The 27,877-nt window shown below is 45.5% G+C and overlaps 1 protein-coding gene across 1 annotated transcript; it reads right to left on the bottom strand.

Moving 5' to 3' along the window:
* Positions 1 to 2,392: 2,392 nt before the first annotated feature.
* MAL2 (mal, T cell differentiation protein 2) lies at positions 2,393 to 26,994 on the bottom strand. The gene is made up of 4 exons (XM_066379397.1): positions 26,719 to 26,994; positions 12,253 to 12,423; positions 7,918 to 8,073; positions 2,393 to 4,687 (listed from the first exon to the last, which is right to left on the bottom strand). Exons 1-4 carry the CDS (start codon positions 26,848 to 26,850, stop codon positions 4,616 to 4,618), a joined length of 531 nt encoding a protein of 176 aa, XP_066235494.1. The 5' UTR covers positions 26,851 to 26,994; the 3' UTR covers positions 2,393 to 4,615.
* Between the last annotated feature and the right edge of the window lie 883 nt (positions 26,995 to 27,877).

Raw genomic sequence — 27,877 nt, 5'->3', positions numbered from 1 at the left:
CTAATATGCTTATTAGATCAGTGACTAGCACATAGTAAATGTCCAATAAATGTTAGCAGCTAACTATTCTACAGGCAAAAGCTGGGGAGCATTTGTTAAAAGTTCTAGTCACAGAGAATTATTTCTTGATATCTACATGTCTAGTATTCAGAGAGTAGAATTAGACTGACTTCCAAACAGCTTATAGATCTTGGGTGCTGTCCGCAGACCTTTGTGGGAGCAGGCCATTGGGAGGCCTGCTGGTTGATCTGCAAGCTGCAGCTGAGATTAGAGGTCCCCCCAACTCCTCTATCCTTGGATGCATGTTATGCCCACAATTCCTGCACCAGGGGCTGTCTCAAGGACGTAATCTTGAGAAAGTAAGGTTTTGTTGAGACCATCTGGCCAGTAGACATGACTAAACCCAGGTAAGGCCTCTATATAAATTTTTAAGATTCTGGCGAGCAGGTGAAGAGATCTTGTCTTGTCTGCACAAGACAAGCCTTGTAAGTAAGTTCCCTTGCTTATTACACCTGCCATTTATCAATCTGGAGCGATCACCTGTTTCTCTGGTCTTTCCTTGCCCTCCATGTAGGGAGGCCAGGTTCAGATGTCACCCAGGAAACTAACTCCTGAGTTTGTGAATCAATAGCCTTATGTATGCTTTTCCTCACTGAGACCCACAGCACACACAGGAGGAAACGTCTTGGCTGCCACCTTTTGAAGCAGAGTAAATTTTATTCAAAATGTCTTCAGATCCAGTATCCCACAGATAGCTCCAAATGTCAGAAGTGATTTGAATTATAGGTAAAGAAAAACTTTGCAGTAGCTGTTACACAGCTATGAGAAAGGAGGGAGGTTGGGGGTCTGGGTAAGTAAGGCGAAGGGGTTAAATCTGTCAGCTTGCATTGCTCCGGGTAAAATAGAATTGTCTGAAGATTTGTGCACATGATCCCTCTACTGTGTTTTAGCAAGTCACCTGAATTCCCCCTCTGGAAGCCAAATCTAACAATTCTCCGGGCCAAAAAATATGGTAGGATTAGTGATTGCAATCTTCGCAAATTTAGCAATGATACTTGAGAGTGAAATACTGCTTTGTTTGTTAAGTTGCAAGCAAAACTATATCTTCATATTAAGTTTTGTAATATTGGTGGCGCTGATATAAGTACAAATACTGTAGGAGGTAAACATAATCCCCCTGACACAGGAGAATGTCCCTGGCGGAGGGAACACTCTGCCCAGTGTGAGGATTTCCTGTTTGAAAACACATCACATTACAAACAACAGCAAAAGGCGGTGACTAGTTTTAGTTGATGCCCCAAACCAAGGGTTACTAACAAAGAATTAAAACTAACAGCCAAAAAGCCCATTGCATAGTTTATGGAGAGGATGCTGCCTTTTTAGTGGGCGAGCAGCACAGCTAAGGAGACCTGAAGACCTGACAGGTGTCATCCCGTCACCTGTTCACACAGCCTGCCAGGCCCTCCCCTCTGCCAGCTGCCAGCTTGTTCTATGCATCTATGTGTCTCTTTCTATTGTTAGATTTTGTTCATTAGATCCCACATGTGCATGAAATCACACGTTTATCTTGCTCTGACTGGCATATTTCACTTACAGCATGCCGAGGATGTGTTACTGAGTTGTACAATTGAAATCTGTATGGTTTTATTAACCAATGTCACTGCCATAATTTCAATTAAAAGAAAAAAAGATCTGAGATGTTGACTGAACTACAAAGGCAGGAGAATGCTCCACTGAGCCAAATGGCATGTTAAATTCAGCACCCTGGTGAGGAAGCCTGAGCTCCGAAATATGGGACAGGAAGGGCTGTTACTAAACATTCTGCTAAAAACTTCTCTGGGGGGGGGGGTAAAAGGATATTTTTGGATATATAAAATATGTAAAATTGGGGAAAACCGAGGGCTCCATAGTCATTATGCCCTTTGGAGCCAGTCAGCTGGGGTTTCAAGTCTAGCTTTCCCACTTGCTAGGAACATGCATGACCCTGGTTTCCTTAATGTCTGGGTTTTACTTCCACCATCTTTAAAATAAGACAAATAAGAGTTTCTACTCCCTAGAGTTGCTATGGTGAGGATTAAATGAGCTAATATTTGAAAAAAAATTGCTGAGGACACTATCAGGCATGTATTAAGCATTATATAAATGCTTTTTAAATAAAATAGAGTATAATTAAAACTTCCTTTAAATATTACTTCCAAAGACTTACCTCCTTGACCTTCATTAAAGGGAAAAGATTTACTGACATTTCCCGAGAGACTGTCTTTCTGCTGGAATGTTGAAGGCAGACCTCTTTTATGCATTATGAGACGAGAAGTTCTAAATCTGTCAAGTTTACTTCAAACCCTTAACTGAATTTCAAAGTGAATTGAATAAAAAATAGATGACCAAAAAAGATTATCAAATGAATACTTTATTAGAGTCATAACACTTTAAAATAATTTTTTTTTCATCGTGGAGTTACCAGATTTTATAACCAACCAACACTTTCTCATTTTTACAGCTAATATATATAAAGAAATTCTCCAATGCCATCATTTTTGTTCAAATGCTTTGTCACTCAACTCACAAATCTTGACCATGATTAGTCTACAAATCTAAGTCTTCACAGTTAGATGAGTTTTAGACATGGTTCTTAGTGATCGAGTAGCAATCCATTTACAAAAGTGCCATCCATGCAGTTCCATAAAATCATTTAATATAATGCCACCAAGCCCGGGACCTGTTAGAGCTTGGAAACGAAAATAAAATCTCACAACTAAACCTAGCAGACCAACTTTAAATAATTCTGACGAGAGTGGATTATATATCCTTATGGCACATTTATGTCCTCATAATATACAATTCATAATACAAGTTTAAGTGTGTGGTGTGAAGCTGGGAAAACCAAGGAAGTCAGATATTACAGAACAGGTAGGACATGAGTATAAAGTCCTAAGACTGACCTCCTTTTGCCACATATTGAAGCATGTCTTTTTTGTCTTCTTAACTACCTCACAAACAGACTCTAATCAGATTCTTCTTTCTAGGGGATTATGACAGCAGTGGCATTTGGTCCCTGAGCATGGGTCATGCTCCTCATTCCGGATCGCTCTGTGCTCCCCGGCATCTCATAGCCCTACTTGTATATGGCACTCTCGGCAGGGGATTCAGCCACAAAAAGCCAACGGCTGAAAATGCGGAACAATCCAAAGGCCTCTCTTCCCAGAGCCAGCCCTCGCTGGGTAGGAGGTCAGTCCCTAGTTTGAACAGTGTCATGGGAGCTGGAGCCTAACCCCCCCACTCGGGTGGTTTGGCACCTCTCCACAACCAGGGGCTCTGTGGGTCAGTGACAATACTTTGCTGCGCTACTCAACCAGACAGGGTTTTGGGGACAGCTATTGCTTTCAAACCGATTGTGTGTATCTGTCACCAATGCAGACACAACCTAGGCAATAGGGTTATTATCTAAACAAGTAAGACTCTTACAGCTTTAAGCTATATTTAATAATCTACTCAAATTTAACCCAGAGAGCAATGTAAAATAATGAGAAGTACAAAGTTAACCCTTGAGAGCTCTATTTGGTAAAGCCTCACGAATCTACACACAAACATATATTCATGCACAGGGTAAACAGCTGTATTCTGAAGCATAAATAAGTCCAAAGTAAGACAGAAGTCGCTGGATACCAATTCCAATAGTGGTGACTGATCTCTGGATATCTCATTTTAAAGGTGCCAGATGAGAGTTTTGCTTAGGTGTTCAGAGACCCTAAGCTGGATGAAAAAGCTAGGGTTCAGCTCATAAATTCCATTTTCCTACACTCCAGACTCTGCTTGAAGTAGCTTGAGAAGCCATTAACCCTTCAAGGGTAAGTGTTTGACCATTAACACAAGGGCAATGTGATTATTGCATAAGGAGACCATTGGGTGGCTTGTCTAATTAGCTTTATACTTCTCAGGATCAGTTCAATAAAATAGAGAACACATAACTAAGGTTTTACCCCAGAAGTCTGCAAACTATAGCCTGCAGCCCACAGGCTAAATCCAGCCTGCTGCCTGCTTTTGTAAATAAAGTTTGATTGGGACACAGCCACACTCACTCACTTACATTTTGTCTATGGCTACTCTCACGTAATAACAGGAGGTGAATAGTTGTGACAGAGACTATATGGCCCAAGAAGTCTAAAATATTTACTCTTTGGGCCTTTATGGAAAACGGGCACTAATTCCTATTTTACACTAAAACAGAGTTCCGTGGGAAGCCTATCTGAAATGTATTTTGTTTTGGGGAGTTTTGGTTACCTATTAAAATTAAGAATCACATGACTTAGCAACTAAACAAAAGAGATACCCATTTTTCACAAACAGTATCTGTGTATTTTATGGGTATAAAAGGAAATTTTAACAAAAAAAATAAAAAGAGACTGATGTAAAATTAAAGGCCATTTCTCTGTTGAATATTGTAATAAAATTGAAATTCTGTCCTTAAAATAAACCAAAACTGACTTAGATTCTCTCCACATACTAAGGAAACTGCTTTCGGAATGCTGTTCTGTCTGGACAAAATGGTATCCACCCCGATGAGACAAATAAAGTAGACACATGCAACCAGTACGCAGTTAGTGTCTAAGGAGTGTCACGGTCGCCATCTTCGTAGAGCCAGACCCAAACTGCAACCATAACAGGCTGTCGTCAAAAAGGCAAAAATCTAAGAAAAAAGAAACAAAAATTCTCATCAGATTTGTAACAATAACTTTAAGAAAACATTCATTCTTGCAAACAGTCATCTATCTGAAGGCTGACTAGCCCACCTATTGACACTTTAACACTTACAAAAATGATTCACAGACATTTCTTTTTTTGGTGATTTGAAAAGGATTTCTTTAGCATCAACTATGAGCACATCAGTACATTTGATGCACATAAACAAACAGTAGATATTGCCCTGATTTGGGAATTTATGGTCTATAGAAAACAACAAGACAAAGCAATTAAATATGATAAAACAATATTATTTAGTGTAGGAATCTTTTACCAGGAAACTATAGCTCTGAGAAGGAGTGTCATATAAACCTATAGAACATTTTTCACAGTGTAATTATCATACTGCTATTGTCCCCACCCATCTCTGATCTAGACATTGCTGAATGAGAATGACCACTTTTGATATCTCTTATTAACAAACAGGAATTTTTCTCTCTCTAAGGTATATTGAAAAAGAAAGAGAAGTGAGGAATTCAATAGAATGTCGCAAATGCATGGCTCATATGTTTAAGTATTATTGAAACTCAGCAACAAGATTTATTTCCACTGAAGTATATGGATGAGAGGGGACTTAATGTGGAACTTGAAGCACTTAGAGGTTTCCTACAACAGCTTCACTTAGGCACACAGCGAAAGGAATGATAACAGACAAAGTCACAGAAGAGGGACATTTAGAACAAAGTCACACTATGGAGAACACTGAAAACTGAATTTTTTAGGGCAAAGGAATATTAGTGAAAAATTAATGACATCCACCATTAATCATCAAGTACTTGAGCACCTATTATCATTATTTTCCCTCTTTTTCCAAGTGAGAGGAGGGGAGATAGAGAGACAGACTCCCACATGCATCCTGACTGGGATCCACCTGACAACCTCCTTTTCAGACTGATGCTCTGCCCATCTGGAGCTACGCTTGTAACCAAGCTATTTTTAGCACCTGAGGTGGTGGCTCCATGAGCCAATCTCAGTTCCTGGGACCAATGCACTTGAACCAATTAAGCCATGGCTGGGGGAGGAGAGGGGAAGAGAGAGAGAGAGAGAGAGAGAGAGAGAGAGAGAAGGGGAAAGGGAAGGGAGAGGGGTGAAGAAGCAGGTAGTCGCTTCTCCTGTGTGCCCTGACCAGGAATCGAGCCCAGGACATCTACATGCCAGGCCGACTCTACCACTGAGACAACCGGCCAGGTCCTAGTCTTATAAAAGTAGGCTCTTAGGGCAAATATAAATAAATGGATGAGGGGCTACTTCATGGATCCAAGAGTTATAATGAGAGTCTAGCCCTCACTATTGAAAGGGAGGAGATAGAAGCAGTAAAGGAAGATCTACTGGGAATGGATGACTAATAGAAAGGACACTTGATGGAAAAAAATGTCAACTCGAAGTCCCTGAACATTGCTTTGTAATACTGTAAAAACCAGTAGTTTCCTAACTGTTCTGCGCACCTCAGAGATGATGAGGTGGACAGAGGTGGACTTATGAGAAGGACCATGGGCACCATTCAAGACCCTCTTTCCCACTCCAACCAGGGCAGGTAGGCTTCTACCTCCCGCACTTACTGGGTTTTAAATAAGATTCCACTAATTATAGCAGTTACATTTCTTATAAAAGAAAGTATAAAAACCACAAGCCTTTCAAAGCTAGAACCATGCATCCTATCTGTTGCAATCCTGCCTGCCATCTATCATGGCTGACCACAAGGGCATTCTGACAACCCCAACAGACGCCTGGGAAACTCATGACAGTAGGTGTTGGAATCATCAGCCTTCTACCCTTCAAAACCCAGACTCTAGACCCGTGCTGTCCAATATAACAGCTACCAGCCACATGTGGCTATTGAAATGTAAATGTAAATGAATTAAAATAAATTAATTAATGAGTAGCAACTGTATTGGATAGCACATATATAGAACATTTCTATCATTTTAGGAAGTTCTATTGGACAGCATTGCTCTAGACATATGTTAATGGTCTATGGGCAGTCCTGGACTGTTTATATGCTATCTGTGTACAAACAGAATCAACAACTTGCTATATGGTTATATTCAATATCAGGAGATTTCAGGCAATAATTTAGATGTCTGACACCTTAAAATTATCTATTAAAACAGAAACACTGCCCTGGCCGGTTGGCTCAGCGGTAGAGCGTCGGCCTGGCGTGCGGGGGACCCGGGTTCGATTCCCGGCCAGGGCACATAGGAGAAGCGCCCATTTGCTTCTCCACCCCCACCCCCCTCCTTCCTCTCTGTCTCTCTCTTCCCCTCCTGCAGCCAAGGCTCCATTGGAGCAAAGATGGCCCGGGCACTGGGGATGGCTCCTTGGCCTCTGCCCCAGGCGCTAGAGTGGCTCTGGTCGCGGCAGAGCGATGCCCCAGAGGGGCAGAGCATCGCCCCCTGGTGGGCAGAGCATTGTCCCTGGTGGGCGTGCCGGGTGGATCCCGGTCGGGCGCACGCGGGAGTCTGTCTGACTGTCTCTACCCATTTCCAGCTTCAGAAAAATACACACAAAAAAAAAAAAAAAAAACAAAAAAAACAAAAAAACAAAACAGAAACACTACATCATTTATTCAAATTACCTATGCAAATACAGAGTGATAAACTAACTTAAGTAAATGAATTTAGGAGGATAAAATAATTCAGCAAATCCCCCCAAGGAGTGCCCTTCTTCTCTATACCATCTAATGTAACGGCAGCGCATCTGCCTCCCACTCTCTGGACCGTCCTCGTCCTCAGCGGCAGGAACTGCACCGTACTCATCTGTGCCCGACACTCAGCCAATTACCTGCCTCACGGTAGGCTCTCAGTCAATACTCACTGAACTCAAATGCATTACAAATAGGTATTGAACAGGGAAGAACACAGCTCCCTTACTATGTCTGAAGTTACAAGAAGTAAAAGGCACAATGAGTTCTTTTTACAAAGCCGACTTTGTTGTGTAGGCCAACCACCGCCATGGACCGCTCTAGTCTTACATGACTGTCAACTTCTTTGTGCATCAGTCCCATCACCCACAGCGCTCGGGGTAATGCTAGGACTGTGGTCATAAGGCTATTGTACAGGGAAATAGCGAGGATATATCTGATGCTGACGGCTAGTACTAGAGAAAACTACTGTTGCCTGACGAGTTTCTTGGAGACCTTGAGCGTGGAAGGGAAATGCGTCACCGTTGAACACTTACTGTAGCTGCTACATTTATGTTATACTGGTTACTGCTCAGGAGAGGCTGGACGGCCACGGTCGTGTTACAGTGCAGGTCGTGCAGGGAGGTGGCCGCCGCCTCCAGCAGAAAGGCTCCAAAGTAGAAGACGAACACTGTGAAATGGTAAGCGAAGTCCTGAAGGAGGGGGGAGAGAGACACATCTACAATTAAAAGTAGTAATATGCATTTTTGTTGTTGTTGTTGTTCCTTATATCAAATGACGAAGTTTAGGTTCAGGAAGATTGGAAGTTCAGTCATTCCTGACCTGCATTCGCCACTACTTTCAGCCGCGTCAGCAATGGCAAGCTATTGGAATCCAGATGAAAATCAACTGGCCCCGTGTAATCGGCACAGAGGCAAACCTTCTGATATGCTGAGTTTTATAATAAAGTGTATAACCTTTGTTTTGAAGTTGCCATAGAGATGAATATTAGCATAACATAAAAAGGAGTAATATATGCTGTCCTTAAAATTAAAGTAAAACAGCATTTAAATTATATTATTTATTATAATTATACAACAGCTCTATTACTGTAGTGTATTATGTAGTTATATAATAATATATATATATACACGTTTTATAATTATTTTATTTTTTAGCAATTATTTTTATCTATTACTTTGTCATACCATACATTGACAGATAGACCCATGAAGTCATAGAATTCAATAACATTTCTCCTGACATTCTAAAATAAATAATAAAATCATATACTTCTACAAAAACTATAGGATATCTTCATATAAAATCAACAGTTATTAGGTTATTTCTTGTGTGGCTGGCACTGATGTGAAGCATGACTCTACTAAATTCACATCATCCTACCTGAATGAATCTCTCTGTAGCACGCAGCTCTGTATGTTTGCTCACACTTCCCGTGTACCATAAACTTCACAGTCTTTATCATTTATCCTTACAATTACCGTTTATTAATCTCAGTTTACAGATAAGAGATTTCTTTTCCTTTTAATTTTTTTTTTTTTTTAGTTAAGTGACACACAGATGAACTTTGGAAGGGAGAACTCAAGCCTACATAGGTCTGTCTTGTTCCAGAGTCAACTTTCTGGACATATTATACATTTTTATTTCACCATTTATACCAGCATGAGACAGCTTGGGGAAAAAATACAAAAAAAACATCAACCAAGCATGCTAATTTAATTTCATGATAGATAAAAGCTACAGGCAATAAATATTTTAGTTAATATCTACAACAAATGCATCTAGAAAATTAATTCTTTATCAAAATGTACTCTTGTTTCCTTCATGAACAGTGTACAGGCAACCTTAAACCATTATCACAACGGGAAACAATTATTCTTTCAGCAATTAATGTCCAACAATTCCAGAATGTAGCAGTTCAAAATTGTAACCATCTGGTGTCAACACTAGGATAGGCCCAGCTCAAAAACTGTCCTGGTTGAGAGTGTACTAGATGTATGTATTACAAAACCTATCAAAAACAGCCAGGTGGTCAAAAATACAGAGTATACAGAACATCTCAGAAGAAGAGAAAATAAAAAAGAATCCTTTCTAAACATGGCAAGCCTTTGAGTAAACTTCTGGAAGGCAAAGTGGGCCCTTTGCACGCCTGCCTACCATACAACGAGCCTGTGCAGTGACAACCTCTGTGCCGTGTGGCCATAGCATTTCCCCTCAGTACAAGCAGACTGTTCCAGCTTGAAAACAAACAAACAGGATCAACTCTGCAGATGACCTATGGAACTGGTAGGGTAGGTCTCTCTAGTTTCTTAGGAAGCCTAATAAATTAAAAAGGATAAGAATGACTGCATTCAATACCAACAATAAGATTCAATAGAAACAAAAGGGAAAAGAATGTTGTGGACATATGTCTAATGAAACCAGGAGTGTTATTGGAAAAATATTTAAACACTGAAGGAGGCATGTGTTTGGGCCCTGCAGGATCCTGGAGACTCGCTGCTTCTTCAACAATGAACCCTTTCGTTGTTGGGCTATTCGGAGATCCAGGAAGGTCCCAGAGGAAGGGCCACGGTGATGGAAGCCACAGCCCTTGGGAAGAGGCAGTAAGTTGGGGCTTGACCACAAAGTAACTAGCACCAAAGCACCAGTAGGGCTATACTGGTACAGGCTGGTCCAATACCATCCTTGAGCCTGATACTAAAACATCCTGATGACTTACCAGTATTAGGGACTGACCGATTCCCTCATACGTATTATGGGAAATCCAGGCATTCGGAAAGAGGAGATCAGGCACCTAGTTGTAACTTAAATATGAACCTTTGATCTTCATCACTTGAGCAATTACTAGAAATATTTTCTCATCATTAATGAGAAATCAGGGCAAAAAGGTAAGAGCACACGGTAGCAGCAACCTGAGAAACAGGACTCGCAAAGATTTCTTTGGCAAGCCTTGGCGTGTCTAAGGAATGATGATTATTGCTACAAGGCTGAGCATTTTGTAACACATTAATTCCATTATTCCTTCACCACCCCTGGTGCGGTAGGTAGGTGTGATTATTACCATTTTATAGAGGTTCAGTGTTTTACCCGAGGCTACACACTTCCCAGGCAAACCAGACCTAACCTTGAAGCCTGTGCACAACGGTAGGCAGGGCTCACACTTGCCCCTGAGCTTTACACAGCCCCTGCCGTTTGCCCCTGGGCTGGTGTGACACAGGCAGCCACGTTCACTAGACTTGACTGTTGACCACATCTGAGAAGACAGTCCTCCTCATGCTCTATAAGTGCGACAAGGACAAATAATTTTCCTCTAACAGCTGTCCTGAAGCTGCTGAGTAAAACACTATTATGCTTGAGAGGGACATATATAAAGCCTGACTCAGGCCTGACTTAAGTTTCTAAACACCAATGTGTGATATGAGCCAAAGGGGGTGCATCATGAACTTGGTGAAAGTGTCCCCCATGAATTGGAGTTCACGCTCCACTGGGCCATTCTGAGATCGGCCCAGAGAATGAACAGCTACACGCCTGCAAGAGGCCCCTTGTTACACGGGAAAAGGGAAATAAATTGATCCAACTTAATGGTGTCATAATTTGAAGATTTGTGATGGTTGCAAATTCATTTCTTTCTTTCTTTTTTTATTTATTTTTTATTTTGGAGAGAGAAGGAGAAAGAACCAGAAAATTCAATTTGTTTTCCACTTACTTATGCATTACTCATTGGTTGAGTCTTGTATCATATATGCCGTGACCAGGGATTGAACCCACAACCTTAGGTATTGGGAGAATGCTCTAACCAACTGAGCTATGTCTGGCCAGCGCCATTCATTTCTTAAAACTTACCAATTCTTGATAGTTTAGGACAGGAATGAAAATGTAGGCAATACCTTGTTTTATGGCACATCTCAGGTATTGGGATTTTTACAAATCGCAGATTGTGGCAACCCTGAGTCAAGTATCGTAGTACTGGTTTTCTAACAGCATTTGCTCCCTGCATGTCTCTCCGTCACGTTTTGTAACTCCTCACAATATTTCAAACTTTTTCATTATTACTATATATATGACCAGTGATTTTCGATGTTACAATTATGCTAGTTTTGGGGTGCATAAGCTGCACCCATACAAGAGGGCAGACTTCCTCAGAACTGTTGTGTGCTCTCTCTGGCTGTGCCCATCCTTCCCCCCCCCCCCCCCCCCCCCCCGTCTCCCTCCTCCCCGAGACACAGCAATACTGAAAATAGGCCAAGTAAAAACCCTAGCATGTTTTCGTAATGAAATATCTTTTATTTAGGGTATGTATATTCTTTTTTTAGACACAATGCTTCTGAACACTTAGTGGACTACAATGCAGTAAAAACATGACTTTCATATGTACTGAGAAACCCCCAAATTTGCGTGAATTGCTTTATTGCTACATTCACTTGACTGTGGTGGTCTGGAACTGAACCCGCAATATCTCCGACCTGTGCCTGTAAATATAAAACAACCCCTTTCCTTTCCTCGATATTTGGAGAGTAGACTATGTAGCTACTTGTTTTCTGAAAATAGTATATATACATTTAATATCTGAAACAGAAATCAATGGAAAACTTCAAGATCTATGTCACAAGGCCCATCTCTCAACGGCGTCCGTTCAACAATTCAACCAGCCTAACACGACTCATGGGTTGTATGAAGTAAGACGGCCTGTGAGTAAAGGTCGTCTGCTCAGCACACCAGCTGGGACCCTGCCCTCCCCCTAGGCAGCCGCTGTGCGTCCGACCTTTATGGTCCCACCAGAAGCAACAGAACAGAGATCAGGCATTTCAGGACCAAAGGAGGGAGTGATCACTTTCCCACATTTTCCTGAAAAAGACTTAAAAATCCCTTACCAGGAAGTTCCAGTTGGCATCGATCTGAGTCACCATGCCCGAGAGGAACACGCCCAGGAAGAGGAGGGAGAAGGTGAAAGCCATCACAGACACGAACATGACCCATCCTTGGAGCAGAGGTAGAGGAACGTTGGAGGAGGCGACCAAAATCCAGACGAGTCCCCCGAACAGCTAAGGGTAAAAAGAAAAATGGCAATGAGTCGGGCAACCGACTGGAGCACGCCCCTCCCCAGCCCCCGCACACGCCCCCGCAACCCCCGCCCATCCTCTTCTTTACCATCACGGGAGACGCCCTCTTCCGCAGGTGCCAGCCCAGAGCTTTTGCTCGCAAGCCTGACCTGACTCCACATCTGTCTCTGCACCTGCCTTCCTGCTGGACTCTCATCCTCAGCCCGTGGACAGGTCCAGCATGCTTTCATCATCTAAAAACATTTTCCTCTGACCTCCCCGCCATTCTAACTACTGCCCTCTCTGAGGACTGTCCTTCCAGTCAAACATTTCTACAAATCCACCTGTGCGGAGTCTCCGCCCCTTCTTGGTGCTACTCTTCAAACCGCTGTACCGTGGCTTCCGCTCTCAGTGCTTTCTGAGTTCGTTAGCAAACATCGGCCACGACTTCCTAGCTTGTCAACGTCCAACCACCATGTGGCGGTCCTCATCCTAACCTAGTTGTACATGTGAAAATATTGCTTATATACCGAATAAATGGTACCGCTGTTGTACACGATAGCAACCAATAACATCTGCCATCATTTACTGATACTCTTCTATGTGCTGGCCATGAAAATAGGTACTTTAGATATTCACAGATCTAGTTTTCATACAGAACCTGCTTATCAGGCTCTGTGCCAAGTTCTAGGAGGAAAATGGCAAACAAGCTATACTTGGTCTTCGCCATCACAGAATTCACACTCTCTTATAGCAAAGAGACAATTAAGCAAGTGATTAAAAGGCTACTGCATACATGTCAAAACCGTGAGAATGGGGTGTATGTGGGGGGGAGTCGCAGGGTGAGGAGAAGGCTGTTCCCGGGCAGGAGGTGAGTCTGGAGATGACCTGGGGGGAGCTGACAGAGAGGCTGGGGGAGCTGGAGACCGAGCTGCAGGTCCTGAAGTCAGGTCAGGGAGTGAACTGCACCCAAGGGCCACGGGAGGCCAGGGATCACCTGAGCAGGAACTAGCATGACAGATTTGTATTTAGAACTTTCTTCCTGGCTGAAGTGTCACATGGACCGGAGGGGAGAGGATGGAGCTAGGGACCACGTAGGAGACTGTTAGAATGAGAGAACATAGACTAGACGCAGGGCACTGAGCATGGGGAGACGCGAATAGATCAGACAGAAGTTTAAAGAGTAGACAGGACAGTAGTTGGTGACTGATCAGATGTGGGGCATGACAGCAAAAGATCAGATAAGGAGAGTACCCAGACTGATGACTTGGGCACCTAGGGGCACGTGAAATGACACAGGGGAGAAATGGTCGGGAGGTGAAGATAGTAAGTTTCATGAATCTCTTCCAAACCACCACTAAAACCAGGACGGCTACACATCCTTCACGTGGCATGTCGGGTCCTTTTTGATCAAATCTGTCATTTACATCTTTTCTCTTACCACTAAGCCTCTCACATTTTATAACACAGGAAAAAAAATCCAGAGTCCAAAGACAAAGCTCTTTCATGTCTGTGTGGCCTGACATATGCTGGCCAAGAATGTCCTTCCCTCCCCCACGTATATGTGAGAAACTCCCATTCATAGCTCATCTTGGATTGCACGCGATCCAAGTCTTTCCTGAGTTCCACCCTATGCTCAGGACCCCTCCCCTCCTCCGGGCTCTGCTCGCTCCTCGTTGCACAGAGTTACACTGATGAGACACTCTGTAACTGAACGTCCTGGCTTCTAGTCCACAGGCTTTCTCAGACTCGCTCGGCAGCCTGCTGCCTTGTGTGCCTCTACATCCGAAGCCACTTATTAATCTGCGTGATAATCCTTTCCGAACTATCAGTCAAGCACTATGCTACATTTGGACACACAAAAACCTAGGCTCTATCCCTGCCATGAAGACACCTACAGGCAAGTGGGAATCAACACAGCCCCATCTGTCCCATCCCACACCCGCAGATGATGTCACAGAAGCATGTGTCTCTGGCATGCAGAAGGTTCTCACAGGTTCAGAGGTGAACGAATAAGTGCCTAGGGTCCAGAGGAGGACAGCTGGAGCTCCAAATGCTACAAACCAGTAAGCATCTGTATCTTGCTTCTTAAGTATTTAGGTAACATCCCAATCACAGAAGCCACTGAAAGTTAAAAACATAGTTTTTAATTCAAGTTTCTTTTTTAAAAAAGGGGTCTAGTTATATAATTCATGACTAGTTTGAAAAACTTATTTGGAAAGCATAATGAATTATCACTTGAGCGATGATAACTAAACACCAACTGAATAAATGTATAATTGTGGTGGTATATCTCAGTCCTCACTTCCAGTCAGACACTAACAGTCCACCCAGAAGTAATGAATAGTAATGCACATTAAAAAACTTAACCACGTTATTAGTAGCTATGAAATAAATAGTGATCCCAGTAAAATATCTTCTACTCTTTCATATTGTTTAAGAAATGCTTGATGGTGGTGGTAAGATCTTTAAATCTTTCTTTTTTTCCCCCCTCAGCCTCTTCTTCCTGGTAGCCTTTTCTTCTTCCACTACAAAATAATCTATGTTACTTTAATCACTGTTTAAGAAATGGACTTCGTTTTTAACTATCAATTAACTCAAGAGTCATTTATTGGAAGGTACAAGTGTCGAGGGTCATAAAAACAATGGGTCCTTGTTTATGAGGGGCAGGCAGACTCAAATAGATATGCACAATTATATGACAGAGGAATTGTGATAAACTGACACCTCTGGAGAAGAAAATACACAATCTTTTGGAATGAAACAATTATTTTGCAAACCTGGACTGGACCTCAAGTGGGCCAGCCTAAAATCTACTGCCAGCCACTACGGGATACTCCAGAAAAGAAGGGGGGTGGGAAAGGCAAGCCTCATCCACAGGAGCTCTGAATAAGGGAGAAACAGACACCACTCCATCCGATTCAGGAGCAGATTGCGGAGAGTGCTATAAAAAGAGCTGGACACAGTGTGCTCCGGGAGGCTGGCCGAGGGGCGGAGCATGCTGGGAGCCTGGATGCAGGCAGGGCTTGATGCAGGTTTTTAAGGCAGACCAGGGCTCTGCTGGAGAGGGGGCGTGCCAGTGTGGCACAGTGTCCCTTAATTGTTCTTGTCACATTAGAATAAAGCCCTCTCAACACCTCAAAGGCTTGGAAAGGAAACCTGAGTGCTTCTGTGAAGAGAACAGATTCCTCCCCCCCCCCCCCCAGTGTTGTGTGTGTATTAATGGGTCGGCAGGGAGGAAGGCAGGTGAACAAACACACACTGTGCACCTCCGTCAGAGGTCCTGGGAAACGCAGGTACGTGTTCTGCGCACTACAGTAGCTTTGGGAGCTGAAGGACAGGCCAGAGAACAGATGAAGCCTGCTTTAGAGATCCACCTTCCTCGCAGTAACACTGTCACAATGGCGTCACCGGGGCCGCAGCACAATGATTTCTTCCCCAACTCACGTATCCCTTTTGTTAAAAGCTACCTTTTCTCCCGACCTTCTCAACCTGGCTCTAATTTTAAAAATTCTTTTTTATAACGTTACCCACACTCAGTCTATTCCCTTCCCCTAATGCTGGGCGTTGTCAGGCCCTGAGCATCCACCCAACACACTGTGAACCCTGTTATGTAGATGTAACTCTGGAGGGAGCCTTGTTCTCAGCCGTGAGCAGCAGGGCTCATAAATGACTAAAATCTGAGTGTGAACAGCTGATACAATGTCACAGCTGCTGCAGGGAGCACACCCGCGGACCGGGAGTGCCTTGTCTGGCCCTGTTGTTCTCAGCTCGGGTCCGAGGCCACTCCGACGTCTTGTCTCTCCCCGCTTTCCATCGCTCGGTGGTGTCCAAAGAAGTCTGGTGATGCAGAAAGCTCCCAAATGTACCACATTTTCCAGAAGATTTTCCCCAGGTGTACGGCAGTATAATTGACATATAGCATGCACTGTACGCTCAAAGCGCACAGCACAGTGATTGACCTACACGCAGTGGTGGGGTTCAGCCGGTTCACGCCGGTTGTTAAAATGGTACTTGAAATCAGGGTTCTCTCTAAGGTGGGCGCCTGGGCAGCCGCCCAACGTGGAAATCACATTACAGTCCTTACTCTCTTTTAACATTCATCTGCTCAACAGCGTATTCTAGGCGCCCATAGTAATGTTCGTTCCGTCCATAGGTGAAAATAATTGCAAGTGAGGCAGCCAATCCAGAAGCAAAATGGAAATATCTTAAATAACAGTCTTATTGTTTTTCTGTCAGGTATTATTTAAGATTTTTTCATTAATATTTGAAAACTCCTATAACATAATGTAGTTCTGTGTACCTCTTTCATTGTTCTTATTTAAGTATTAAATGCATGAAATCATAAACTATCTTTCAGTGTATCGGTTTTTTACACTTAAAACAGCCAGTAGGGCACAGAACCAGTAGTTGCATGAGACAAACCCCCCACTGCCGACACGGGCTGTGGAATGACCACCACAGTACAACTGTCAGCCTCCATCACCGCACACCAGACCTATCGCCTTCTGAAATTTCTCTCGGGAACTAAGTCAGGGCTCATGACGCTGAACCTCAAGGTGGAACGAAAAGACAACCAGAGGCCCAGGGATTCAAAGGCTAAGCTTTCAGCCTTGCCGGCGACGCCCCGCCCCCAGCCTTCCGCGTTCCAGGCACACCCACCCCTCAAGCGCTCAGATGGATTCCGAGTGGCAGTTATTCAACTGCTACACGTCCCTACAACAATGACCGCCGTGGTGGCTCCGCACACCCTTCTCCCTTTAGCTTTGCCCCTGCAGGCCAGGCGGGCGAGAGCTGGTGGAAACCCTCCCGCAGAAAGCCAGGGAAGCGTTCGTCCTCACACCACACTGAACCGAACCCTCACAGTTGGGAGTCAAAACACATTTTCCCCAGAAATTGTGGGCTGGTAAAAATACATGACCCCATGGGACAATATGACACTGAGCACACAACAGCTCTTGTCATTCTGCTTACAGGGACTAAGACTTCTCAACTTTTCTCCTCTTTGGATGGCATTCTTATGTTCCCAAAGGATTCTCTCGTGGCAAACACCCTTTTTGTTTTCAAATGTCACTTATTTCCTAATAGCAGGCTTTGAAACATGCCCTCCGACATCTCAGCTAATAATTTTCAAAGCAAGTTGACACCTTCACCCTAGTACGCTCTTATTATTCACTAAGTAAACAGGCCGATTCCAACTCTGACCTATTTCCAGTCAATGTCTGGAATGAGAACAGGGAAAGGTAAGTGGACATGAAGGTATAAAAGGCTGTTCAACTGCCCCTAAGGAAAAATACTTCATTATTTAGAACTTTCTGTATATAATAGAAAACCCTCACTTTTGAATTCTCTTATTATTTACATATTGGGTACTTCATCACTTGATAGCAATAAAAATCAACAAACCAGCAAGCCTAGAGGAAAAAAATATTATCTCTCTGTATGGCTTACAGAATCAGTATGAGTAAGAGGGTGAAGGTAACAAGGATATTAAAAATAACTAGCATTTATGAAGCTCTATGTTCCAAGCACTGGTTTTTTTTGTTTGTTTGTTTTGTTTTGTATTTTTCTGAAGCTGGAAACGGGGAGAGACAGTCAGACAGACTCCCGCATGCGCCCGACCGGGATCCACCCGGCACGCCCACCAGGGGCGATGCTCTGCCGCTACCAGAGCCACTCTAGCGCCTGGGGTAGAGGCCAAGGAGCCATCCCCAGCGCCCGGGCCATCTTTGCTCCAATGGAGCCTTGGCTGCAGGAGGGGAAGAGAGAGACAGAGAGGAAGGAGGGGGGGGTGGAGAAGCAAATGGGCACTTCTCCTATGTGCCCTGGCCGGGAATCGAACCCGGGTCCCCCGCACACCAGGCCGATGCTCTACCGCTGAGCCAACAGGCCAGGGCCCCAAGCACTGTTTTAAGTGCTTATTTGTACCAATCTAGTCCTCAAAAACACTGCAAGGTACTTAGTATTCCCATTTTACAGATAGGTTAGGTGAGACAGAGAGTCATTAATAACTCAATGGCTGAGTTACCCAGTTAATAAATGTTAGACTTGGGATCTGAACCTGGCGATTGGCTTCCAGAACTTATGATTTTGATATTATACTAATCTGCTCCCCTCAAAGTTCAGTGTTCTTTCTGGAGCAGGGGTTCTATTCTTCTGCCGTAGATGGGCTTGGTGGGAGCGGGAAGAAGGCTGGTTCCCTGAAACAATGCCAAGTCAGATAGATAAGTGCATCATCATTTTTCTGAGGATACAGTCCAAAACTTTCATCAGAATCACAAAGGGTTCTGTGGCCCCACAAAAAGGTCACAACACCTTATCGACTTAATGGATGCTTTTTTATTGGGTACCAATAAACGAAACCATCTGGTTAAGGAACTATTTAATATGTTTATCAATTGATCCCCTAGTAAAGAGATCACCGACAATGAACTCCATGTAATACACAACTTGCATTCCAAAAAAGATTTGTTTTAAAACTGGGAATATCCTTTAGCTAACAGATGCAGATGTGTTCACAAGGCGGCATGTAAAGGTAAATTCATTCATAACGTGACTGCGGGCAAGTGGTCCAAGGTGGAGAGCGCACTGCTGCGTGCCCCTCGAGCTCACCTTGCCCCTCAACTATCCGAGGTGGAGAGCGCACTGCTGTGTGCCCTTCGAGCCCACCTTGCCCCTCAACTATCCGAGGTGGAGAGCGCACTGCTGCGTGCCCTTCGAGCCCACCTTGCCCCTCACCGATCCGAGGTGGAGAGCGCACTGCTGCGTGCCCCTCGAGCTCACCTTGCCCCTCACTGATCCGAGGTGGAGAGCGCACTGCTGCGTGCCCCTCGAGCTCACCTTGCCCCTCAATGATTCGATTCGAGGTGGAGAGCGCACTGCTGCGTGCCCCTCGAGCTCACCTTGCCCCTCAACGATCCTTTCCTTACCACCATTTTTTTTCTTTTTTGTACTCTGGCCTCTGTTTCTTATCCTCTGCATACAGAGTTCATTACACTGGTCATTCTACCATCAAAATTTTTGCTGGATGCTCTGGCCGGATGGCTCAGTGGTAGAGCATTGGCCTGGCATGCAGGAGTCCCGGGTTCGATTCCCGGCCAGGGCACACAGGAGAAGCGCCCATCTGCTTCTCCACCCCTCCCCCTCTCCTTCCTCTCTGTCTCTCTCTTCCCCTCCCGCAGCCGAGGCTCCATTGGAGCAAAAGATGGCCCGGGCGCTGGGGATGGCTCCTTGGCCTCTGCCTCAGGTGCTAGAATGGCTCTGGTCACGACAGAGCGATGCCCCAGATGGGCAGAGCATCGCCCCCTGGTGGGCATGCCAGGTGGATCCCGGTGGGGCACATGTGGGAGTCTGTCTGACTGCCTCCCTGTTTCCAGCTTCAGAAAAATACAACAACAAAAAAAATTTGTTGTATAACTAAACTCCATTTTTCCAGAAAGATATAATGTCTTCTAGAAAGACTTCCCTGGCTGGGGGCCATCTCTTGGTGCTGCCGTGGTTACTGATGGGCATACCCTCCATGCTCACAACCACTGGTCTAACATCCCGGGTACACAGGTGTGTTGCACCCTCTGCACTGCGGAGCCAGCGTGGGAGACCTGGCCTTAAGCATCTCGGAGTGCTCGGCACCCGGGACAGCGCTTTCTGTGAAGGTGACCTGCTGCCTTCCCCTGAAGTGCGTGCGTAAGGAGCGGTTCCAGGAGAAAATGCTCCGGAAGTGTGAGGCGGGAGGCTGGGAACACTGCTGTCTGAAGCCTCGCTCACCCCTCTGCTCTGTGATGCGTGTATAAAAATAGGCACGAATCTGGCAAAGCAGGAACATGTACTTCTCAATTTTTAAGTTATTACTGGCAATGCTTACTACCTGGTACAAGATCTGAGGTCTAGAGTGGAAAATTATGAGGAAGTTGGCACCTTTTGCCAGTCTAGCTCATGACACCTCTTTTTCATCTTCAGGCCCCAAATTTGTTCAGTTTACCTATTCTGCTGCAATTGACACTGGGACTTTTGACCAAAGTGGAGTTTATCTTGCACCTCACCCCTCCCCCGCCCCCTCCTGCCCTTCTCCATCAATCATCATCTGTCCTCCTGGCCTTGGACTGGCCCTGGTCCAGTTCTAAATCAGAGCTATAAGTTGGCAAGATTTTTTTGTTTCTCTGTTTTTAGCCTTTCCTTTTTTTTTTAACCAGGAAGAGAAAAACCATGTAAGTTTTGGGAAGCAATGGGAAATAGCATACATAAAAGAGGCCCAGGTACAGACGTCCTACTGTGAAAGAGGTTTTGCTTTTTAGACTTACATTCGAAGGCTTTAGAAATATGTTTGGGGGTGCCATAAACAAGTGTATTTTCTTTGTCCCCATGTGACCCAAACTTCTATTTGCTTTCCCGATAGCTGATGCTCACCTTGAAATGGAAAGCACATATCACAGAGGAGGAATATGTTTTGGCCCCTTTTACTCTTATTTATAATTTCCCTAGATTTTTTTAAATCCTCTTTTCATGTTGTTGGTAATTAGTTATCGCCTAGGTTAAAAATGCCCATGCATGCTGGTGCCCTGATATTAGCAAGAACTGTGCAAATCCCTGCCTCTTTTCTTCCTTTTTTATCTCCCTCATTTCTAAGAACTATTATACAGAAGTTAAGAATGCCATATATGATGGCTATGATAGGACATAGCCCTCTTCATGTAAAATGGGACACAGGAAATCAGGTCAAGCCTAGCAATTCCTGGAGAAGAATCATGACATTTTAAGAGTTGGGCAGGACTTGAGAGGGCGGCCCTTCTCCAACCCAGCCAGTTTCTCTAGACTATTTCTACACTGTTCAGTTTGTCCTACAGAAGAATCAAAGAGCGTCTGTTCAGTACGGCAGGTGCGCGACATTCGGCATGCCAGCCTGGTTCTGCCCTTTGTCGCGACAGTCTTTTCTGTTCGTCCATATCAATGTACATATACCATGTTCAAGGCTCCTACTACCAGGTACAACATTTATATTGAACACCATAAAACAAATCTCCCATTCTTGACCTTGTACTTGGGAGCTCAAGGTCAAGGTTTTCAGCACCTTGGTTTCAAATTTTCCATACTTCAGTTCTCCATGTTTCTTACTGGGCTGCCAGTCAGGGCCAGTGACTGCTGCAAATAATCACTGGCAGAGGCATTAGCTTTCTTTCTCTTATGAAGTTTTAAAGGCACTGTACAAGGCTGGAGATTTGTAAACTTAGAGGCAAAGGAAAAATCTTACCTAGAGAATTAAAATATGTTTCAAGAGGGACAATATCCATGGCTAGCCCCTCTGCACCATTGCAAGCACACAATTTCCCTTTGCAACCAAAAAAGGTATTTTCTGGTCAAGAAAAGAAAACTCCATGCATCTGAACATTGAGTGTTAGTCCAACTCAAGCCAAAGCTTTGGGTTGGAAACAACCCGAAATCCTTTCTGTAGAGGTATCTGCGTGACCGCACAGGCCTGCTCCACAGCCCCTCCCTGCCCATCATCCTTGCGTTAACATTTGCTTTTCGGGCACAATTGCCCCAAGTTACAGCTTATATTTCCGGTTGGCGTAGTATCATTTCAGGACACATCAAACTCCATGTACTTGCTGGACCTCCTGAGCCTCAGGTCAGTCTCTCTTCTCTGCTTCCTTCCTTCCTTCGTCCTACCTCCGGGTCTCCCGAACCCTCATCCGAACCACTACAACAAGCCCCTTAACTGATCTCACTGCCTTCGATCGGTTTACAACCAAACTTCACCACTTAACGATGGCCAAAACACAAGACTGATCAAGTTTATCCGTGTCCTTCAGCCACTCCCCATCACAGACAGTAGAAAGTCTATGCCCGGGTCTCACTTCTCAGCAAATCACAACTTGAACTTTACCTACTCTCTCTCTTTTTTTTTTTAATCCCTTTTGTGCCCCCTTCCCACACGTCATGTAAAAACAAGCAAACGAAACACCCGGGACCACTGCCAGAACCTACATGCCATGGCCTTTCTTACCTCAGGTTTGCATACACCCTCATTCCTCCCTGGAATTCTCTCTCCTGCTTTTTCTGTCTACTGAATGTCCACACTTTATTGAGGCTAAGCCCAATGTCACCATTCCCTAAAAGTGGCCTGCGCTGGCGCCCCCAGTGGCCAGATGCACTCTACCCAGTTTTCCAGTGGTGCTCATAACCCAACCTGATCACTTCAAACACAGCACTGTCATTCCTTCTTGACTTTATACTTCATTGTACAGGAATTTCTTTTATGGGCAGGAGCTATGTTAATTATCCTATTCCCAGGGCTTGAAATAAGGCCTGATGCATACCAGATTCTTAATTATTTGCTGTGTAAATAAAAATTATTGTGGTGTCCAAACACTATAGTCAGAAGCATGTGAATAAGAGCCCTAAAATATGTCCCATAAAGAGAAACGATAATGACTATTTCAGGGAATGTAGATGGTTTCCTAAATATGGAAACTGAAACACACTGAGTTCAATAATGACCTTCGTTCTTTTCTGTGTTTAATGCTATTACATCCAATCTTTCCTGGGCATTATATCAGTTAAGCTCATTGCAGACAGGGGCCCTAAATAGCTCGTTCAGTCTAACAGTACAGATGCTCCAATGTCACTTTCTTATAAAGAGACCTTCCAGGAAAACACTTTAGCTGCAGTTCACCTTCCATGCCTGCATTCTTTCCTGAAAGGTCGGTATCTTTGCACACATTTTCTCAACCAGGTTACACACCCTTTGCGGTGAGGAAGGCAGTCTCAACACCTCTGTTCCCAGAGGAGTGCCTTGCACAACAGCAGTTATTTAATAGATAATGCAATGAGAGGCTTAGAAAACACGAATTCAGAAAACACTGAGAAATAGAAAAATGATAACTTCTGAAGGTGAGGTTGTCCATTCCAAACTAAAAGGCTTCACTTTGCAAAACCAATTTGGTGTGGTTTTGTCTCTGTGACATGCATGCGTTGGAGAATTGAGCCGTGCACAAAAATGAGGGACTGACAAGGTAGGTATCTGGGCGTGGAACATACACCTGCTTCTGCAAACCACCCCATGCACATGTGAAGTTCCCATAGTCTCTACCTAGGAAGCCAGTACTATAAATTGCTTTACTCAGTGCTGTTAGGCGGGCACTGTTGATATCTTTTGAAATGTTTCCCAACACTCGGCTTCTCCCTGAATGATTGTGAATGGGGTATATAGTAGGGAGACGGGGACTGAACTCTTAGACCAAGTTACTGGTTAGTGTGAGATCTGAACTCCGCGATCACGGTTCCATTCACTCAGTGAACCACTGGCAGCCCAGGCCATTTTGTCGCGTGCTGTTTGCCACGTGGTAGGTTTTAGACAGCAACAGGACATAACTAAAGAAATTACAAAGGCAAATGAATTGCAAAGGTTAAAATTACGAAGAAATTTGGAGACATCCAGAAACCCTGAAAGATGCTAAGATCATTGGTCCCCAGAAAGGAGATTACCTAGAGTGTAGAACGGCTCCTGGCGAACTGCACATGTAATTGACAGGGTGAGGAATTCTGAGAGAGGGCACACTTCAAAGGAATCAGAAAACAGAGGGAAATTAAGAAAGCCGGGACCAAAGGCGCTTCAGAAGTGTTCATTTGGCTCATATCTGTGCATCTGCTCGGTTTGGGCATGCTAGAGAGAGGGGCAGCCGACGGCCTCTGTCCCTGCTCTCTGAGAGCGTTTAACCCAGTACCCGCAGGGGGTGCGGAAGGACCAGTCCCGGAGCCACAGCTTGACTCCAGGGTGGCCTCTTGCTTCTCTGAAGACACTAGTTTCATTGGATTATTATGATCTTTTTACTTTGGGGGGGGGGGGCGTAGGGTGGGGAGGAGAGAGGTAATAGTCAAGTAGAAGAGGTAATGGAGGCTTGAGATGGAAACCTCTCAAGATGTTTGGCCACAAGAAAAAGTAAAGAGAAATGGCCTTTGCAAGGGATTCTGTTCTGGCCAGATGAGGGTACTCGATGTGTGTTGGGGCTAAGAAGCCAGAGGAAATGGAGAGCTAAGAGGAATGAACCAAATGTTTCTATGAGACTGGGGTCCCTCCTAGGATGGAGAGTGGTAGACATTCTAGAGAGAGAGAGAGAGAGAGAGAGAGAGAACTCCATCTCTCTCTTGCAGAGAGAGACACCCCGATAAAGGCCTCTCTCAGTGTTTCTCTACGGTGACTGTACACTAGAACCTCTGGGAGCTTTTTCAAAACCCGGCAGACTCTGGGTGCTCCTCCAGAGATTCTCATTTAATTAGTCTGGGCTGGCAACAGTATTTTAAAAAGCTGCCCAAGTAATTAAGTACAGCCAGAGTTGAAAACTAACCACTGGGCCAGATAAATAGAGAGAGGTAGGGGTAGGGGAGAGGAAACAGACTAACTCACCTCCCACTCTTTTCCCATCAGGCAGTGTTTCCGAAAGTGCCACGTGCCCACAGGTGATTTGTGAGACGAGATTCGATGGCACATGGATAAGCCTTCTTTTCATATATATACATATACAGTTCCATATATGCATGTGTATTTCTTTACATATAGCTGCTCACAAAATTTAGGGGATATTTCAAAATGAATATGAAGCTATAAAATATCCCCTAATTTTTGTGAGTAGTATACATACATACATACATACATACATAAGCATATATTTGAATAAATATTTGAAAAACTTAACCATCATATCAAATTTGAGAATTCATATATATTATTGCTTAGGATGCGGAAGTTTAGAAAGTGATTCTATTTAAGTGAACATTTTGTACATTCTAATAAAACAAGCAGCATGCAATAGGGCAAAACTTTTAAAAGTATGCAGACACTGGAGTTGGGGGAACACGGAATTAAAGTAGCCCAGAACCTATGAAATCCTTCTGCTCAGATCTTAACTTTCCTCAACGCGTCTCCCTCCGCACAGCAGTGCACTGGGACTAGTGCCAAACACTCCCCACGCTTCTCACAGGGATGCCTGTGCCTCATCCGATGCATTTAGATGCTTCCGAACTGGGCTCAGACTCAAATCAGCCTCTCCTAGCCACGCAGTGCCGATCTGATTACTGATGTCACAGCCTGTAACTCATTTATCTACTTCTTCAGATTCAAATCTCAGCTAAACTTAACTTAGGGTGGCCTAGCCACCTTAGCATAATAAGGCAGAAAATCAATGCTCACAAGGTGTTCCGGCCCCACAAGCACACAAGGGACACCCAAGCGACCCAAATCCATGTTATGCAAACTCAAAAGGAGGAGGAGAGGGGAGAGATATGAAAAGCCCAAACCGAGCAAACAAAACCAGCCCGCAGGAGAGGCTGATATCTCACTCTATTTGTAGTTCTCAGGGCATGATGCAATTTTGGGGTTGCCCAATTTATGTTTGCCAATTTCCCCCCTGGTCCATAACAGGCTTCAAAAGCTTCCAACTCCATAAAATTCCTTAAGAAAAACAAAAAACAGTTCCAGTCTCCAACAAGCCCAACAAGACTGGAGACAGGCCAGGTGACCTCACCTTCACTTAGGCCCAACAAAGTGTGCCGAGAAGGTCTGGGGATGTATAGGTAAACCAGGAAAAAAGAAGGCGCCGAGGGAGGGAGGGAGGGAGGGAGGAACTAGCCAGCCTCGTTTGTACCTTTCCGTCGCCGTTCCCACGCCCACTTGATTAGAAACTGCCAAGGGCGCCTACATACTGACTTCACTTTTTCCCTGCCCAGCCTCCTAAGCCCCGATCCTCTCCCCAATCCAAAGGACTCTCAAAATGGCAAGCGAGGGAAATGTCCAGGTCTTCAACCCTCCTCTTCTGCCTGTTACCTCCCGCCCCGCTTTCCACATGGTAGCAGCCTCCGGGTCACCAGTCATTGGCGACACCTTTGCACCACCCAACAAAATGGCAGGTTAGCAACAGGCAAGGCCGAGAGCGCCTGCTCTGGCTGCAGCCAAGGCCGGCCGCTGGCCACGCCGCCGGGGGTGGGGGGGGGTTCTGACGGCGCCCCCAAACCCAAACGTCCTTCTCTTCTCCAATTCCCCACACCTCGGTCCCACCCGGCCGCCTGCTCGCTCTCTCGGGGCCGTTTCTGTCGCCGGCGGGGGCGCAGGTGCCCGCGCTAACAGGTGCCAGCGAGAGGGTCCGCGCGGCCGCGCCGCCGCCCAGCTCAGGGGACCCCCGGGGCGCGCAGGGCAAGGCCACGTCAGGGGGGCAGCTGGGGCGCGCCCAGGGGACAGCGCCGGGGTCAGGGATGCCGCGCCCAGCCCTCGCTCCCCGGCGCGCCCCGCGCCCAGGCCGCCCCACTTACAATCTCCAGGCAGACGAAGGCGCCCGAGTAGGTCCGCAGGATGTCGGGGCCGGCGGGCAGGGTGACCCGAGGCGCCGGGAAGGACACGGCGGGGTTCGGGGGCGGCACGACTGGCGCCCCGCCGGCTGACATGCTGCCGCTGCCGCTGCTGCGTCTCCGCGCGTCGCCGCCACTGTCGCCACCGCCTCCCTCCACCCACCTCCACCTCCCGGACTCCCGCCGCCGCCGCCGCCGCTCGGTCCGCGGGGTCCGGGCGCGCCGCGGGGAGGGGGCGTGGCCGCGCTGCCCCGGGCCTCGCGGGGCCCCGCCCCGTCACGTGGGCCCAGGTAAGCGCGCCACCGCCCTGGCGCCCGCGCCGGTCACGTGCACAGGTGCGTCCACCACCTGGCGCGGTCCTTCCAGCGCCACTCTCGTTGTCCCCGCGGCGGGGCGGCGCCCTGCGCTCCTGGATCCTTTCAACGCCCCGGCGCCACCGCCGTGCCCGTCATTTGTCCCTTCTGTCCCTCTTCCTAGTTTCCACCTGTTCTCCTCCACGTGTCCTCTCCCAACTCTGACAGCTCCACTACCCCACTTTCCTCAGCTTAACTGCGGACTGATCTTGGAGCTGTGTGACTCAGAAGGTAAAATCAAGGTCACCAGTCACACCTAAGAATTGGAGTGGATTTGCTTTAAATGGGACTCTCGTGGGAAGTTTCAAACATCATTAGGGCAGTGTCGCGCCGTCCAACACCTGCTGGCAGCCGATGCGGGTCAGGTAACCAGCTGGTATGGCGCGCGCTCCTGTGGAAAGGGGATGAGAGTGTCTACCTGGTGCGGATGCCCAAATCACACGATAGGACATGAAAAGAATTTAGCGCACGCAAAGTGTTCTTAAATGATAGCTTGTATGGTGACCACTAGTTTTTGAATTTTTACACACGCACACGTCACGTGATTGTGTACCTGTGATGTGGCGGAGTTTATATTTTCCAAATAAAATTTTAAACATTAATTTCACTTAAAAGGGGTTTTAGCCCTGGCTAGATAGATAGCTCGGCTGGTTAGAGCATCATTCTGAAACACAGAGGTTGCCCGTTCCATCCCTGGCTCCTGTATGGGCACATACGGGAACACAGAGATCTATGTTCCTGTCTGTCTGTCAGTCTCTCTCTCTCTAAAA

The sequence above is a fragment of the Saccopteryx leptura genome, chromosome 3 (assembly GCF_036850995.1).
Source record: "Saccopteryx leptura isolate mSacLep1 chromosome 3, mSacLep1_pri_phased_curated, whole genome shotgun sequence".
NCBI lineage: Eukaryota > Metazoa > Chordata > Mammalia > Chiroptera > Emballonuridae > Saccopteryx > Saccopteryx leptura.
This window is presented reverse-complemented; position numbering and strand designations above follow the sequence as displayed.

Bases quoted from the DNA above. Each gene is read 5' to 3' on its own strand.
- MAL2 (XM_066379397.1), bottom strand. From the start codon at position 26,850: ATGTCAGCCGGCGGGGCGCCAGTCGTGCCGCCCCCGAACCCCGCCGTG. The intron at 12,424-26,718 runs GTAAGTGGGGCG...TTTTACCCTTAG, and splicing joins CCTTCGTCTGCCTGGAGATT to CTGTTCGGGGGACTCGTCTG. The intron at 8,074-12,252 runs GTAAGGGATTTT...CCCCTCCTTCAG, and splicing joins ATGCCAACTGGAACTTCCTG to GACTTCGCTTACCATTTCAC.